At 46.7% G+C, this 15573-nt stretch overlaps 1 protein-coding gene across 1 annotated transcript in view; it reads left to right on the top strand.

The window, feature by feature from the left end:
* Positions 1-2087: 2087 nt before the first annotated feature.
* The window catches only part of Col15a1 (collagen type XV alpha 1 chain), a 108337-nt gene continuing 94851 nt past the window's right edge, over positions 2088-15573 (top strand). The window contains exon 1 of the mRNA XM_047524937.1: positions 2088-2549. Coding sequence (XP_047380893.1) covers positions 2372-2549 — 178 coding nt within the window. The 5' untranslated portion in view covers positions 2088-2371. The remainder of the gene's footprint in view (positions 2550-15573) is intronic.

Raw genomic sequence — 15573 nt, 5'->3', positions numbered from 1 at the left:
GAACTTTCATCTTTAGATCCCAGTGAGTTAAGTATTAGTTACTTAAGCAGAACAACAATACGAAATGTGCACACAGGACTTTGCCGCAGGAATCGTCAAGCACTCTGCTACCTGATCTGCATGTATCTTGGACTGATAAATGGGATCACAATCGAGCCCACCTATTAAATTGCAGATATTCTTCATTCTTCAGGTAACATACATTACTGAGGGGGGCAGGTTTATTTCAAAATGGCATCTTAGTTTTCAAACTTTTCAAGGCAGATACACTTTGTTTGTATATTAAACATGTAGAAATATGTCCTTCCCCATCTTTCTTAAATATGACCTTATCTCTGTATCTTTCACTTGCCCATTTTTTAACAGTCTATGTCACTTTTTTCTTTCTTATAAGCAAAGGCACAGTGCAAGTATGATGCTAAATGGCAGTTGATTCTTAGCATTGGTGTTGGGGACATTAGGGAGTGGTGGGGACTATGGCAAACTGGAAAGTGTGGCCTAAACTGAGGCAGCAGCCCCTAATCAATGCCAATCAATTATCAGCATAGGGAATACAGGCCCCATGTTGCAATGCTTCCTGACATTTTAAACAGAAGCAAGAAGTATGGACTTCAATGTGTAATTTCCCGATTTTCTAATATTACTAATTTAATTTGGAGGTTGGTGCCTGGCAAACCAAATAAAACATATCTGTGGGCAACACCAAGTCTGTGGCCACCAGTTCACAGACTCTGGTTTCAACTGTCACACAGAACTACAGAACAGCTATGTAGTCATAGTTGATGTGGTTTTCCCTAACAGTATGGTAATATTGTTCTAAGAAAGGCAATTGTATTCCTAGTGACATGGTACTTTACATGCAACAGAGAAGTACAGAACTAAGAAGGCTAATTCCCTATGGTTAGCAAGTGATAATGAGGTTATGCTGGTCACAGAATGACCACAAGTGGGACAGAATTAATTGAAGAGAACATATTTTTAAGAAGCTAAAGCAAACAATTTTGTTAGAATGCGTTTTGTCTTCTGTTACCTCCAGGTGGGGCCGCCCTAGCTCTAGAGCTGCTTTGGCTCCAGATGTCTCAGTTCCTCAGGAGCCCTGTCTGCTTCTCTTCCTCCCCTGCTCCCCCTTCCCCAGGCCACAGCTCTGATCATTGCCAGCGCCACTATCAGAAGCTAGCATCCAATGGGCATTGTCCTGGGCCAGGAGCTCTGATAAATGCTTTTTATTTCAGTAACACCTCCAATCTTCCCATCAACCTAGGAAGAGAGAAACTTTTCTATTCCCGTTTTACAGATCTGCCCACGTTTCCTACAATAACAGCTAAGATTCAGTCCACACAGGGTGACTCCAGAGCCTAAGCTCAGAATTCCTACTCTGCTGCCTCTTGTTAGTGGGACTGTCTCCTACAGTGACAGGGGACTCTGTATCTTATGAAAATCTTCTGACTGTATGCGAAACTGCAATATTTGAAGACCTTTTTATTCCCTTCTTTTCAAATGAGTCTCCTTCCTTGACAAACCATCACTCACTGGGTAGATGAGTTGGTAAATTGCATGACCTCTCTGGACCTCAGTTTCTCCATCAGTAACATGGAGATAGGTGGGAATTTCTTAGGGCTCTTGGTCCTTAGCAAATGTTCTGGGAATCCAAAATGCTGAGGGAACGCCAATGGTTACATGTGACCTTCTCTTCTTTGTATCGCTAATGTACCCTCGAGAAGGCCACTCCTGGACATCCAAATGGGTTCATGGGGTAGGTGCGCCTGGTGCGGCATAGGCTTCAGGAGCTCAATGCAGCTGTGCGACCTCGCTCATTCGCTCTACCTGTGAGCCTCAGACTCCTCATCTGTCACGTAGGGTCCTCACAGTGATTGCGGCTTCTCTGAGTTGCTGAGACGAAAGGAAGAGCTTTATCTGTGGGCAGCCCCAACAGGGACCGGCTTGAGGGCGGGCGAGGGGCGGCGCGTCCCACTTGCCTGGAGCAGGCGGGCGCGGGGCTGTCCTCCCAGGTTACATAAGGCCGTTGGGCTGGAGGCGGCGGCGGGGAGCGCGCGTCCGTGGGGGGAAAGGGGCGTGGGGAGAGCGGTGCGGCTGGGATCCCGGGGCGTGAGTGCGCCGCCACTGCCCGAGGTGGGGCGCGGCGCGCGGGGAGCGCAGGGCGCGGCGGAGTCGGGTTTCAGAGCGCGGGCGACTCCGGGCGCGGGCGACTCTGGGCGCGGGCCGGGATCCTGCCCGCCGCCGCCGAGCGCCGCCTTTGTTCCCTGCAGGAAGGGCGAGCGCGGCGGCTAGCGCTCAGCGCCTCTCGTCCTCCGCCGGGCTCCGCCACTTTGCCCGCCAGCCTCGCGACTCTGGGGCTCCGCAGACACGCGCGATGGCGCCAAGGTGGGACCTTCTTTCCCGCGCCGCGGCTCCCTTGGACCAGACCGGCCGCCTCACTGTCTCTCCCTCGGCCACTTATTGCGGGAGAAACGGGCAGTGCTGGCGCGTGCTGTTGCTGCTCTCCATCTCCGCGCTCCTCTCCGCTGTCACCCAGACACAAGCCTCGACAGGTAAGCGACCCAGCCTGAGGATGGCACTAGCTGCTTCCACGCCCTGGGGAAGTTGGTTTGGGCGGCGGGCGCGGCTGCGGTGCGCTCCTCATTCCTGGACATAAAAGGGAGTCCTTGCCACTACGCGCGCCCTGGCGGTCCTCCCCGCAGCTTCCGCAGGGCACTGTGCGGGTTCTAGTCGCAAATGGGGTCCCTGGGCAGCCGGGGCAGTAGAGCGCTGTCTGGGCGCCCAAGGTGTCTGAGCTGGGCGTGGCCCCTCCAATCTTCGGCACAGAAGGACTTCGGAAGCACTTTGCCAGCGCCAGAGGCAACAGTTGGCTTCAGTACACCCAGCGCACGCCCCAGGTTGTGCGCTCTGGCTGGCTCTTTGGAAAGGCAGGTCTGATGCCCTCTTGGTACACAGGTGCGGAAGCATGAGCACCAACAGGGACACCTGGCGCCTTTGCAGCGCCAGAAATAACGGAACTGAATTGCTTCTCACGCTTTAGCTTTTCGTTACCTAGGAGGTCAAATTTATCGTGAACAGTGGCACCAAGGACGGTGGAAAGAGCTGTGGGTCGGAACTGGGGAATCTTGTCTTTTTTGTCCCCTGGGCTTTAGCTTCCCTACTAGGATTCAGAGGTGGTTGGCTGAGTAGTGGAGTCTGAGATTAGATGATTAACCGGGTTAAGCGGGTTAGGGTCAGATGCCTGTGTGTGAATCGTGGCTCACCTGCAATGTTGGGGATGAATTTCACCTCTCTGTGTCTCAGTTTTCTCATCTGAAACGGAGGAATAGTTCCATAATCCGGTCTCCTGGGGATGCTGTGAGGGTTCAAGGGAAAACTAAATGTAAGGTGCCTTCCTTGCTCCTGGCACCTATGAGGCACAGAATAAGTGATAGAACTGCTTGATCCTTGCAGTAACTGTTTGGAAAGCAATGCAGACATTTTTGCAACACTGAAATAGGCTTAAGAAGTGATTATCTGAAAGCTAGAACTTGAGTTCAGGTCCCCAGACTCCTGATCCTGCTCAGCCATTTCCCTAGGCATTTTGAGGAGAATCCAGCTCTCAACAGTGACTTCTGACCCCTTTTGAATTTAGAGGATTAGTATACAGCCCTGATTGAGTACAGAGTGAGAAGACTGTGAAATAACTCCCCGGCCCCTGATGAAAGTCAGGGATGGAGTGGGTGGCCCTGGTTAACTCTTTGTATCTGAAGCCTGGGGCAGCTCAGACTTGACTCCTAGGGAGTGAGACCCAAATGCGATGATAGCTTTCCCTGCCAGAGCATCCAGCCTGGCTTTTTCTTTTGCCGATCAAAGGGCAGCTGGAGCATAGTTTTGGCCCATGTTGGAACGCTGCAATTTTGCGAGTGCTACAGAGCACTGCCAACTCAGTGGTAGAGGGCAGCTTTTGGATTCTGTGGTCTTTTGAGAGCTTGGCTGTAACTCCTACTGCCCCAAAGGAAGAGGGGTCTGGGGAAGGGAACTGATGTTTCTTTCTCCTCCTGAGTCTGCAGCCTGGTGCCCTGAAGCCAGGCCAGGACTGTTGTTTCTAACACAGAGGAAGTCCTGTTTCCATCCATAGCGTAGAGCGGGCGGTCCAGGAACTCCTCAGGAGGGCCATTTACAACTGATGCCGTTCAGTGTCCCTTGCGGAATCTGAAGTCAGTTCCTGGAAATGTGAACTCTCCAAAGTTTGCACGCCGTTTCCTGTGGCTAACGCTTATAAAACACTGAACGTTCAGGTTGAGTGGGAACATGGTACTGTTTCATTCATCCACTCCTGACAGTCTCCAGGAGGTGGGACTGAGGACTCTTATGCTTTCTGTTCTTCAGATGAACACACTGAGATCCAGGGTCACAAGGCTTCCAGGTGTCTGGGGTAGAATTAGAATGCGAGAGTGTGACTCCAGTGTCCTTGCTGAATGTCACCTGTTAGAGCAGCTTCACAGACAGAAGGACCTTTCAGAGGCCCCCTACTCTCTAATGAACCCCATAATCAGAATGTCCCAATTATACCATGAGCTCATTGCATCTGCATGGCATTGTGCAGTCTATCAAGCACTTAGCTTCCACCAAGTCACTGCATCTGCCGCCTAGTAGTGCTGGGAAGTTGGGCTCCATCTTACAGAGGAAGCTCAGAGAGGGTGTGCGATTTGCCTAAAGTCACACAGTTGTTCCTGGGTAGATCCAAGGTAGCCGTACACATTTGTGAACTCTAAGACTGACACTTTCTCCCATGGGACTACTGCTCAATTGGCTGTAAAAAACAGACTGCTAAGACTTTACAGCACCAATGTGAAGCAGCAGCGTTCTAAGTGCTTTATGTGAATCAACTCCCTCAATCTTCTCAACCCCACTTATCATCCCCTTTCACAGATGAGAAAACATGAGGCACAGAGTCATTTGTCTAAGGGCGTGTGACCTTCAGTGGCAGAAATTCAATTTGAAACCAGAGGGTCTGGCCTCCGAATTTGTGCTCTTAACCACGAAGCTAACCCCTCCAGCCGGGTGGCTTCTGATGCCTGTTTGTAAGTGGGTTGTTATGAGCTTGTTGCATTGTTTGGCAGTTTCTTAAAAAGGTAAACAAACACTCTGCAGCCTTGTGATTTCACTTCTAAATATCTACTCAAGTGAAAGAAGAGCGCATGTCCACCGGCAGACTCCTGTGTGTTCATAGCCATGTTCTCCATAATGGATGAATAGTTATTCATCGCAGGTGAGAAATAAGATGTGGTCCATGCTTTCAGGGGAGTCCTATTCGGCATGACGGAGGGCTGACCCACAGGTCCTTGCTACAACAGTACAGGTGAACCTTGAAGGCATTGTGCTAAGTGAAAGAAGCCAGGCACTAACTATGCGTTGTCGGAGCCCATTCATACCACCTTTCTAAAGGGGCAACACTGCAGAGAAGGAAAGCCTCAGAGGTCGCCTGGGCCAGGGACAGAAGCAGGGACGGACTTCTAGTGGGCCCCAGGGACTTTCTGGGGAAATGTTCTGAAACTGGACTGGGGTGGTGGTTGTACAATGGTCTGCATTTACTAAAGCTCACCTAACTGTACACCTAAAGTGGGTGGTTTTCGAGGAGAGTATACTGTGCCTCAGTGAAGTATTTATAGAAACACAAGCAAGCGTTTTCCCAGGGCACCCGGCGTCAGGGCTCCAGCCCAGGGCTTGCCTGACACACAACTGGCCACTTGCAAGCTGCCAGCTCAGAGTGCACTGGGAAAAGGGGTCCTGAGGAGTTCCAGCTGGAAAGGTCAGGTCCACCTGCACCTCCAGGTCTCCAGCTCACCTGTCCCCAGCATCCCTGAATGTCCTTATGGGCCCAGGGGAAGGCTCCCAGTTAGAGGCAGGACATGGTCACATGGTGCTTTGCAGATAATGGATCCGTTGAAAAAATGGATCCTTGTAAACTTCTTGTTATTCCTTTGGCACCTCAACCCCTTCTAAATGTCAAGCATTGAGAAATCTGGGTTTCATCACATACTCCCTCTGTGAATTCATTGAGTCACTTTTCCCTTTCTGAGTCTCAGTTTTCCTGTCTCTGCAATGGGGAGGCGAGATTCATTCATGTTTGTATTCCTTCTAGTTTAAACCCTGGAAAATAACCACCTTTACCTGGTTGGAGGGCTAACTTGTTCCACACAGTTTAGTTCAACAAATACCCACTGAGCACCAACTTTGCCAACCTGCATGCAGACCAGGGACAAAAAGGAATTGGACACAGATCTGCCCTGAGGGGCTTGTAATGCACAGGCAGAAACAGAGGGTGACAGGCAATAGTCCTGTCCCCCCCCCACCCGTCTCACTCAGCATCCGTCCTCTTACGTCATCCTGTTTAAAGAGACCCTTTCAGTGGGGCGTCACCACATAACTCATTGTGTTCCTAATGGGTCAGGACTGGGCTGCAGGACAGCATTAGCCCTTCCTTTCCCTGTGAAGGTACAGTGTCATCGGAATACCTGCTGCTTTGGAAGATGAGCTATCGTTGGGGGAGGGTGATGCGGTTATAAATAATTTGTTCCTGCTGACAGGTGCTCGTATGTGTAAGTTATTGCTTCTCTTTGAACTGTTTTATTGTGAAATATCACATCCATTGAGAAAAGTGCACACTGAAAGTACAGCCCTATTATTATCTCAGAACAAACCCGAAACCCCGGTCAGGAAGCGGGCTAGCCCCAGAGGCTTGGTGAGGCCCTGTGTTGGGATTTTCCCTCCTTCCTCTCAGAGGTAACTATCACCTTGACTTTTGTAGTCAACACTTACTTGCATTTAATACATAACTTTACTATCTAAGAACATATCCTTAAATTCTGAAGTTTGATTTCACTTGGTGTTGAACTTTTTACATGCAGAGTATATTCTTTGACATCTGGTTCCTTGACAGAATATTAAGATTTTGAGATTTATTCATGTCGTTGTATATGGCTGCAGTTAGTTCATTTCCATTGCTGTATAATATTCCATTCTGTGAATACACTAAATATTTTTTATCTATTTTTCTCCAGCAACATTTGGGTTCTTACCACTTTTGGCTAATGGGACAATGTGGCTCTGAACATTCTTGTGTATATCTTTGGTGCACATGTGACTGAATTTATATCAGGTCTAAACCTAGGAATAGAATCTGGGTCATAGGGTGTGCATACCTTCCTCATGAGAGGCAGTGCCAGCATGTTCTCACTATGGCTGTGCGGACACACATGGCCACCAAGAAATGAGAGTCCCCATTTCTTCATCTCCTCACCAGTGCTTAGTCTTGGCACTGAAATTAATTTCAGCATTTCTAATGGGTACATGTGAAAATCTTACTGTAGCCTTAATTTACATGTTCCTGATTATTAAGTTGATCACCTTTTCATATGTTAATGAACCTTTTTGATATTACTTATTTTATTGAGGTGAAATTCATGACATAAGATTATTTTAAAATGTACAGTTCATTGGCATTTAGTGTATTTATGCAATCACCATTTCTATTACCTTCCAAAACATTTTCGTCATCCTCCCTTTATCCCTACTTCTAGCTCCCAGCAATCACTAAACTGCTTTCTGTCCTCATAGATTTGCTGATTCTGAATATTCATAAAACATGTGACCCTTATGTCTGGCTTCTTCACTTAGCATAATGTTGCAAAGTGAATCCATTATGTTAGTTAGGTTTTCATTGCTGTGACCAAGATATCTGACAAGAACGACTTAGAAGAGGAAAGGTTTATTTTGGCTCGCAATTTCAGAGGATCAGTTCATGGTTGGCCAGTTATATTGCTCTGGGCCTGAGGTAAAGCAAAACATCATGGCAGAATAACGAGGTAAAGGAATGCTGCTCACTTCCTGGCAGCCAGGAAGCAGAGAGAGAGAGGGAAGAGGGTACAGAGAAGATGAACCTTTCAGTCCATGCTGCCAGTGACCCACCTTCCCCAACCACGCCCACCTGCCTGAAGTCACCACCTAGTTAGTCCATTCAAACCAAAGTGGACTAATTAGGTTACAACTCTCATAATCTAATCATTTCACCTCTGAATCCTCCTGCATTAACACAGGAGCTTTGGGGGACTTCTCATATCCAAACCATAACATTCTGCCCCTGGCCCCCCAAAACTCCATTTCACAATGCAAAGTGCATTTGGTCCATCTCCAAAAGTCCCCATGATTTTAATAGTTCCAGCATTGCCCAAAGGTCCAAGTCCAAAGTCTTCTCTAAGACTCAAGGAAGATTCTTGATTGTAATTCCCCGTAAATATCAAAAGCAGGTTACATATATCCAGTATGCAGTGGTGCAGAGTAAACACTCCCACTCCAAAAGGGAGGATACAGACATAGACAGAAGGGGCAGCACCAGGGCAAGACCTAAATCCAGCTGTGCAAACACGTCCTGGAGTTCCACACCAGGATCTGGGGCAATGGCATCGTGATGTGAGCTCCTCAGGGCTTGGGCAGCCCTGCCCCTACGACCTTGCCAGTTGCAGCCCACATGGCCTATTTCCTAGGCTGACTTTTCCCACAACCAGCTGTTTTCCTTGGCAGACAGTCGATGTTGCTGGCATTTCTTAATCCCAGGGGTCTTCACTGCAGCTTTGGCTTCCTTCTCATAGCTTCACACTTGCCTCCTCTGGGGCTTCCTGCAGGGATTCCAACCCCACGACTCTGTGCCTGGCCTCCCAGGCTTTCTTTCGAAATCTAGGTGGAAGCCTCCATGACTCTTTAATTCCAGCATTTTGCATTCTTGCAAAACTAGCTTCGTGTGGATGATGCTGAGGTCTGCCACCAATCTGAGTAGTAGCTGGGCCCCCTTGGAGTATGGCTGCTATGGCTGCTCAGTGCCTGGGCAGCTGAGCAGAGTGAAACAAATCCTGGGAAAACAAATTCGTAGCCCCCCTGCCATGTGAGCAGAATGCCCCATGGTCTCTTCTCAAAGGAATTTTTGCTTTTACACCCTTGAGTCTGCGATGGCTGTGGTCTTGCCAATTCCTGAGATGCTTTCAAAGCATCTTTCTGTTTGTCTCTGTGCAAAGTATTTAGCATCTCTGTAGTACCTGTAATCTCTTCAATAACCACATCTTCCTTGGCCCAAATTTTATTGCATTTTTCTGGCCAAACTGCAAGTTTTAAAAATCTTTCTGCCCTGGTTTTCACAGTGAACCTGACCTAAAGCTGATAGCAACATCTATACCACTACCTGAATACTGTGCTGCCTTGAAACTTCCTCTGCTAGATTAATTAGTCCATAATCTTTAAATCTGGCCTCATACAGAGTCTTAGAGCATGGCCAAAAATGTAGGACAATGTACAATTCTTTGCAGAATTCCCAATAGAGTCCTCATTCCCTGCAGAAAGTTCATGAGCTGTCTTTACTGTCCACATTCCTGTGGGCCTTCTGGTCTTCTGAGCTCCCACCAGAAACGCCTACTAAGCTTCTAACAACATTCCAAGACTTGCCAGTCTGTGTCTCTAAACTTTTCCAAACTCCTCCCACAGACCAGTTCCAAAGGTTTCTAATCTACATGATCCCTAGTCCCAGCAACAATCCTACCTCTCTGTACCAGTTTCTGCATTAGGTTTTTATTGCTGTGACCAAAATATTTGACAAGAACAACTTAGATGAGGAAAAGTTTATTTTGGCTCATGGTTTCAGGGGTTCATTTCATGGTTGGCCAGGTCCATGACTCTGGGCCTGAGGTGGGACAGAACATCATGGCAGAAGGGTGTGATGGAGGAAAGCCTGATTTTTGATCAAAGTTTTGTTTTGCATCTTCTCGTAACTAATGACTCCAATCACCTTTTCAAGAGATTGCTGGCCATCTGTAAATCTTCTTTGTAGAAATTCTGATTTAAACTTAAGCATATAAATCAGAGCAGTTCAGGATTTTCCTGTAATAATGTCTCTTTTGGTCCTTGGCAGTCTAATGTGCTTTCCTGAGTGAGAGAGAGCAATGACACCTGAGAGTTCACATCATTGATATTCATTCTCCATCACCCAATGGACAATTGTCCAGCATTGAGCACTTGAACTTTGGCCATGTTGTCATTATTATAAACAGTGCTGCTGGGAGCCTCTTCAGACAAATGACCTTTGTTTTCTTTTTTATTTCCTTTGGCTATACTTCCTCAAATGGACTCACACACCAAACAACAGGACAGTTCTTATTTTATATTTAGGTGGATCCTTGTGAGATACAGATTTAATTGTGCCACTTCCTAGTTTAATTGCCCCTTCTGGGCTATCATGATTCCTAGGATGGAGTCCTGCTCCTTGCTGCAAAGGGCCCTGTCCCTCCCCCACTAACGCTGAGCTCACACCAAGCCACTGGAGGTTTTCTGAAGGAGATGTGTGACGTCCAACACCTACATCTGGAGGGGCCAATTCCTTTTAGACTATGCCCCTCCCCTCATGTACCTGGCTAGCCCCATTCATCCTTTGGAATTGTGTCCTAGAAAGCCACTCCTCCCCTGCCAGGTTAATTGGTGTCTCCCAGTCATAGGGTTACTCAGACTATGTGTTGGTGGTTGATGACTCCTGTGTCTCCAACGCACGGGAAGTTCCATGAGGCAGGGATGGGCTTTGTCCAGCTCTGAAGCCCAGAAGCTAGCACAGGGCCTGGCACAAAGTGAACACTCAGTACACTTTTTCAAAGAAGGGATGGACAGGTTTGTCTCGCCTGTGGTTTAATGTGCCCACTTCCTCCGTCCTCCACGGTGTGTAAGTCTTCCCAACTCTTCAGCGGCTCTGCGACTGTGGAGTGACCATGGCTGAGTAATTACAGAACATGATGGGCGTTTAGTTTTCTTTAATAACTTAGTAACTAGGTAGGCTGGAATTTACACTAATGTTACTTTGCTCCTTATTATATTAATTGTATAAACAATTTATTTTCTGGAGTGTACTCATCTTATACCTAATAGCTTACACTTTGTCAAAGGTTGCACAGTTATCTTTTCTAGCTAAATATGTAAGCTTGTTTTCCAGTTTTCTCTTAATGCCTATGACTTGATCCATTCAAATGGGTCATAGATTAAGATATAACCTGAAGTCAGTTCTTCTTCAAAGTAGTCCCTAGTAGTCTCAAAAATACCAAGTACATGTGAACCATTGATCAATTATATCAATTTTAATTTAACGATGTAAACTTAATTCTGTAATCCTTCCTTATACCACAAGTCACTTTCTTGTGCTTGTTCATTGTGTGTTTAAATCCACATAGTTTTGATGATTATTGTTTTGTATTGTGTTTTAAAACCTAGAAAGAGGTCAGCCCTTCTTCCTTCTATAGAATATTGATTTATCATGATGTGATTGGATACTAAGAGTATGCTAATGGAGGTGGGCAGGTGAGTGTTGGAAAGAGGGAGGCAATCTTACGTAAGACTCAGTGTGAGGCATTAATGTCCACTGAGAAAAATGGATAAGGAAATAAGCCTTCAAATCAGAGCACAGGCCCTACAGGACCCAGGGGAGCTGAGATGATATAAGAGGTTTTGGAGGAACCACATTTGCCAACTGATCGCCTTCCTCTGCTCCATCCCAACTAGAGAGAGAAATAGTCTAGAGTGAGGACAAAATCTGGGAGAAAGTTCAGACTTCTTCCTGGGAAACTAAGGAGGGAGACACAGTGCATCTCTCCTCATTCTCATGAGAACTCAACTCAACCCAGTTCAGTCCAGCCCTAAACAAGTCAGCCCAACCCAACTCAACTCAACCCAGCTCAACTTAACCCAATCCAACTCCACTCAACCTGTTTAACTTAACTCAACTCAACCCTAACCAACTCAAGCCCAACCCAACTCAGTCCAACTCAACTTAACCCAACCCAACTCAACCCAACCCAAACTAATCCAGTTCAGTCCTGTTCACATGCTTTGCATGCCATGGGTGATTTAATGGATTGGACAGGGCTGTCAGGAAGACTGTACTGAGGGCCCTGGTATCTCTCTCAAATGACCAGAACCCTCTGACTTCAAGAGTTCTAGAACCCCTTCCTGGATCTGGAGAATGTGGCCAGAGTTTGACTCGCAGCCAGCAGCTTGGCCTTAGGCCTCTGTAGGAGTCATTTCTTTCATTGCTGAGGGATTCAAATGTGGCTGAGCTTAAAAGTCCCATCCCACACCAACTAGAAGGTCTTCTGCAACTAGCCTCCTCCTGAAGAGAGCTTCTTTAAAAACTTTGTCCTCTGGTGGTGTGGCTGCTTTTACAGATGTCTGTCTTCCTTCTATATTTCCTGACTGCCTACTCTCTCTGGGGCTCCCTGGGTGGCTTACGAGCTGCTCTGGACCCAGTGCCCACCTGGAGGGACTCACAACCCAGCAGTGGAGGTGGGTGCAGCAGCTGGCTTACGTGCCAGGAGCTTGTCCTGAGTGTGCATGCCAGCCCGGGTGCTGCTTGGGTAGGGACATACATTTCCACCCCAAATGGGGGTGGAAGGAAGAGATTTATTTTTTAATAACATTAAACATTTTATAGTAAAACTAATGCACAGTCACTATAAAAATTAGGGCAAAAAATAATTTGGAAAGATTACATTTTATCCTATAACTCAGTGATAAACCCTGCTAACATTTGGTGAAATGTCTTCCAAATTTATCTTCCAGGTCTAAATATGCATGTATATTAGAAGATGAATAGGTCATTCTGTACATTATATATTTTCTATGATTTTTTTAGTTGTAGATGGACACAATACCTTTATTTTACTTATTTTTATGTGGTGCTGAAGAAGTGTCTCACATGTGCTAGGCAAGCGTTCCACCACCAAGCCATAACCCCAGCCCTGTACATTATATTCTGATTGATTTTTCCCCTTATCAATCACCTGGACACTTCCTCTGGAACATTAAATGACCCCCTCTGATAGTCTTTGAAATTGAAATAGCACTGCGGTGTATGCTTATCCCATGACTAACCGAGCCCTCTCTGAGCCCCGTTGGCCGTTTCTCCTCGTTCACCGTGGTAAACCCTGCTATGATGACCATATTCTCATGGCTCCGTATTTGACTGTGACTGTGATTATTTCCTAGTGCATATGTGTTAAAGATGCAATGGGTCTAGAGCATGTCATCTTCAAGGCTTCGTTGTGATCTTGACAAAAGCCACGGTCTCGGAGAATGCCTCCTTCGCCTCCGAGTGTCTTGTTCATGGCTGCTACTTCTCTAACTCAGAAGGGGCAAACGACAACAGTGAGAGGCACCTGCCCGCGTGGCTGCTCCACTGTGGCCTTGGGGAGCGGGTCTGCGGACTCTCCCTCCAATGAGTTTGCATGCGCCTTGAGGTGAGGGTGGAGGAATGAGGTTTTATTCCAGGAAATTAGAACGTGAGAGCTCAGTCACCCAGGGACCTTGGTGGTTGTCCTGGAAACACCCTGGGGATTCTGAGGGAGCCAACGCCTCTACTCTCCTCTTCAGGAGTCTTCACTCACCCAAGGTGAGGTTCCGCACCCGTGGGTTTTAAAAGCTCCTTTCTAAGATGCAGCAGGGTTGAGAGCAACCCAGTTCAGTTCAAAGGCTTCCTTTTAAAGGTGGTGGTCCTGAGTCCCAGAGGTGGAACATGCCCATCCACGTCCCAACACAGTTGGAAGAGCTGGCCCCCAGGGAGAGGTTTCAGGAATGTAGCCCATGCCCACGAGCTCTGGGATTCAAGGTCCTGGGTTCAAGTCTCTGCTCTGCTGCTTCCCTTGGTGATCCGGGACCAGTTACCTCTCTTATCCTTTTCTTCTTAGTTGTAAATCAGGTCAGTATTTCCTATTTGCGAAGACTGATGAGATGAGCATCAGGCTTGCCATTGGTGACCATTTTTTTTAAAAAAATTTTTATTTGTTCCTTTTAGATATACATGGGGGTAGAGTGTATTTTGACATATTATACGTACATGTAGCATAATTTTCCATTCTCTCGATTGTAGATGATGTGGAGTTTCACTGGTTGTGGATTCATACAAGTTGTGTCTGATTCATTCTACTGTCTTTCCTATTCACATCCCCTGTCCTTTCCCTTCATTCCTCTTTGTCTAATTGAATAAACTCCTATTCTTCCCTCCCTCCCCCTTATTGTGTGTTAGCCTCCAAATATCAGAGAGAATATTTGGCCTTTGGTATTTTGGACTTGCTTTATTCCACTTAGCATGATATTCTCCAGTTCCATCCATTTGCCAACAAATGCCATAATTTCATTCTTCTTTATGACTGAGTAATATTTCATTGTTTCTTTATGAAATATTGTACCACAGTTTCTTTATCCATTCATCTGTTGAAGGGCACCTAGATTACCATCGCTTGGCTAGTATGAATCAAGCTGCTATAAACATTGATGTGGCTGCATCACTGTAGCATGCTGATGTTAAGTCCTTTGGGTGTATACTGAAGAGTGGGATAACTGGGTGGTTCCATTCTAAGTTTTCTGAGGAATCTCCATACTTCTTTCCAGAGTGGTTGCACCAATTTGCAGTCCCACAAGTAATATATGAGTGTCCCTTTTCCCCACATCCTCACCAACATTATTGTTACTTGTATTCCTTGATAATTGCCATTCTGACTGAAGTGAGATGAAATCTTAGAGTAGTTTTGATTTGCATTTCTCTAATCCCAAGAGGTGATGAACATTTTTTCGTATGTTTATTGATCGATTGTATTTTTTCTGTGAAGAGTCTGTTCAGTTCCTTTGTCCATTTATTGATTGGGTTATTTGTGTTTTTATTAAGTTTTTTGAGTTCTTTATATATCCTGGAGATTAGTGCTCTATCTGAGGTGCAGGTGGCAAAGCTTTTCTCCCATTCAGTAGGCTCTCTCTTCACGTTTTTGATTGTTTCCTTTGCTGTGAAGAAACTTTTTAGTTTGGTTCCATCCCATTTATTGATTCTTGATTTTACTTGTTGCGCTTTAGGAGTTTTGTTGAGGAAGTCGGTTCCGGAGCCAACAGGATGGAAAGTTAGTGACCAGTTGAATGCTTCATTACTTCCCGAGCCCACATCATTGTGGGTTCCTTGAGGGCAGGAGCCCTGTTTTATTTACCCATGTTTCCCCAGTGTCTGACAAGGCACCGAATGGACACAATGAGCATTTGAATACGTCCATGAATGACTCATTCAAAGCTGAGGACTGTGGAGATCTTAGTGAAAACCCAGCATTATGAACCTTTGGTCGAGGCGAAGTCCATGTGTGCCTCCGGCCCCACTGGAAGACCACCCTGCAGCCGCCCACCATGGGGGCTGATGGTGGGCACAGAGCGGGTGGGAGCAGGGGCTCGTGGAACAGATACATTTGGAATTCGAGTATGTTTCATGAAAAAAAAATTAGGTAAGTTTTTCCCATGTGGGGAAGTTAGACCTTTGCATCCCGTGGAGCAGAGGGGCAGAGATCCCAGCTGATGGCCGACCGAACCTAAATTCATGCAGTTTTGACAACATCACACACGGAACTCTTAAAATTGGCTCAGCCAGCTGCTTCTCCACTTCTGGCCACCGCAGCAGTGCTGGCTGCTCCTGTCTTTATTGTCCTGAGAGGGAAAGTGACTAGCTCAAGGTCATGGTGCAAGTTGGCAGCAGAGCCAGAC

This window comes from Sciurus carolinensis, chromosome 14 (genome assembly GCF_902686445.1).
Source record: "Sciurus carolinensis chromosome 14, mSciCar1.2, whole genome shotgun sequence".
NCBI classification, from domain to species: domain Eukaryota; kingdom Metazoa; phylum Chordata; class Mammalia; order Rodentia; family Sciuridae; genus Sciurus; species Sciurus carolinensis.
The sequence above is the reverse complement of the archived record's forward strand: the minus strand, read 5'-3'. Positions and strand labels throughout refer to the sequence as shown.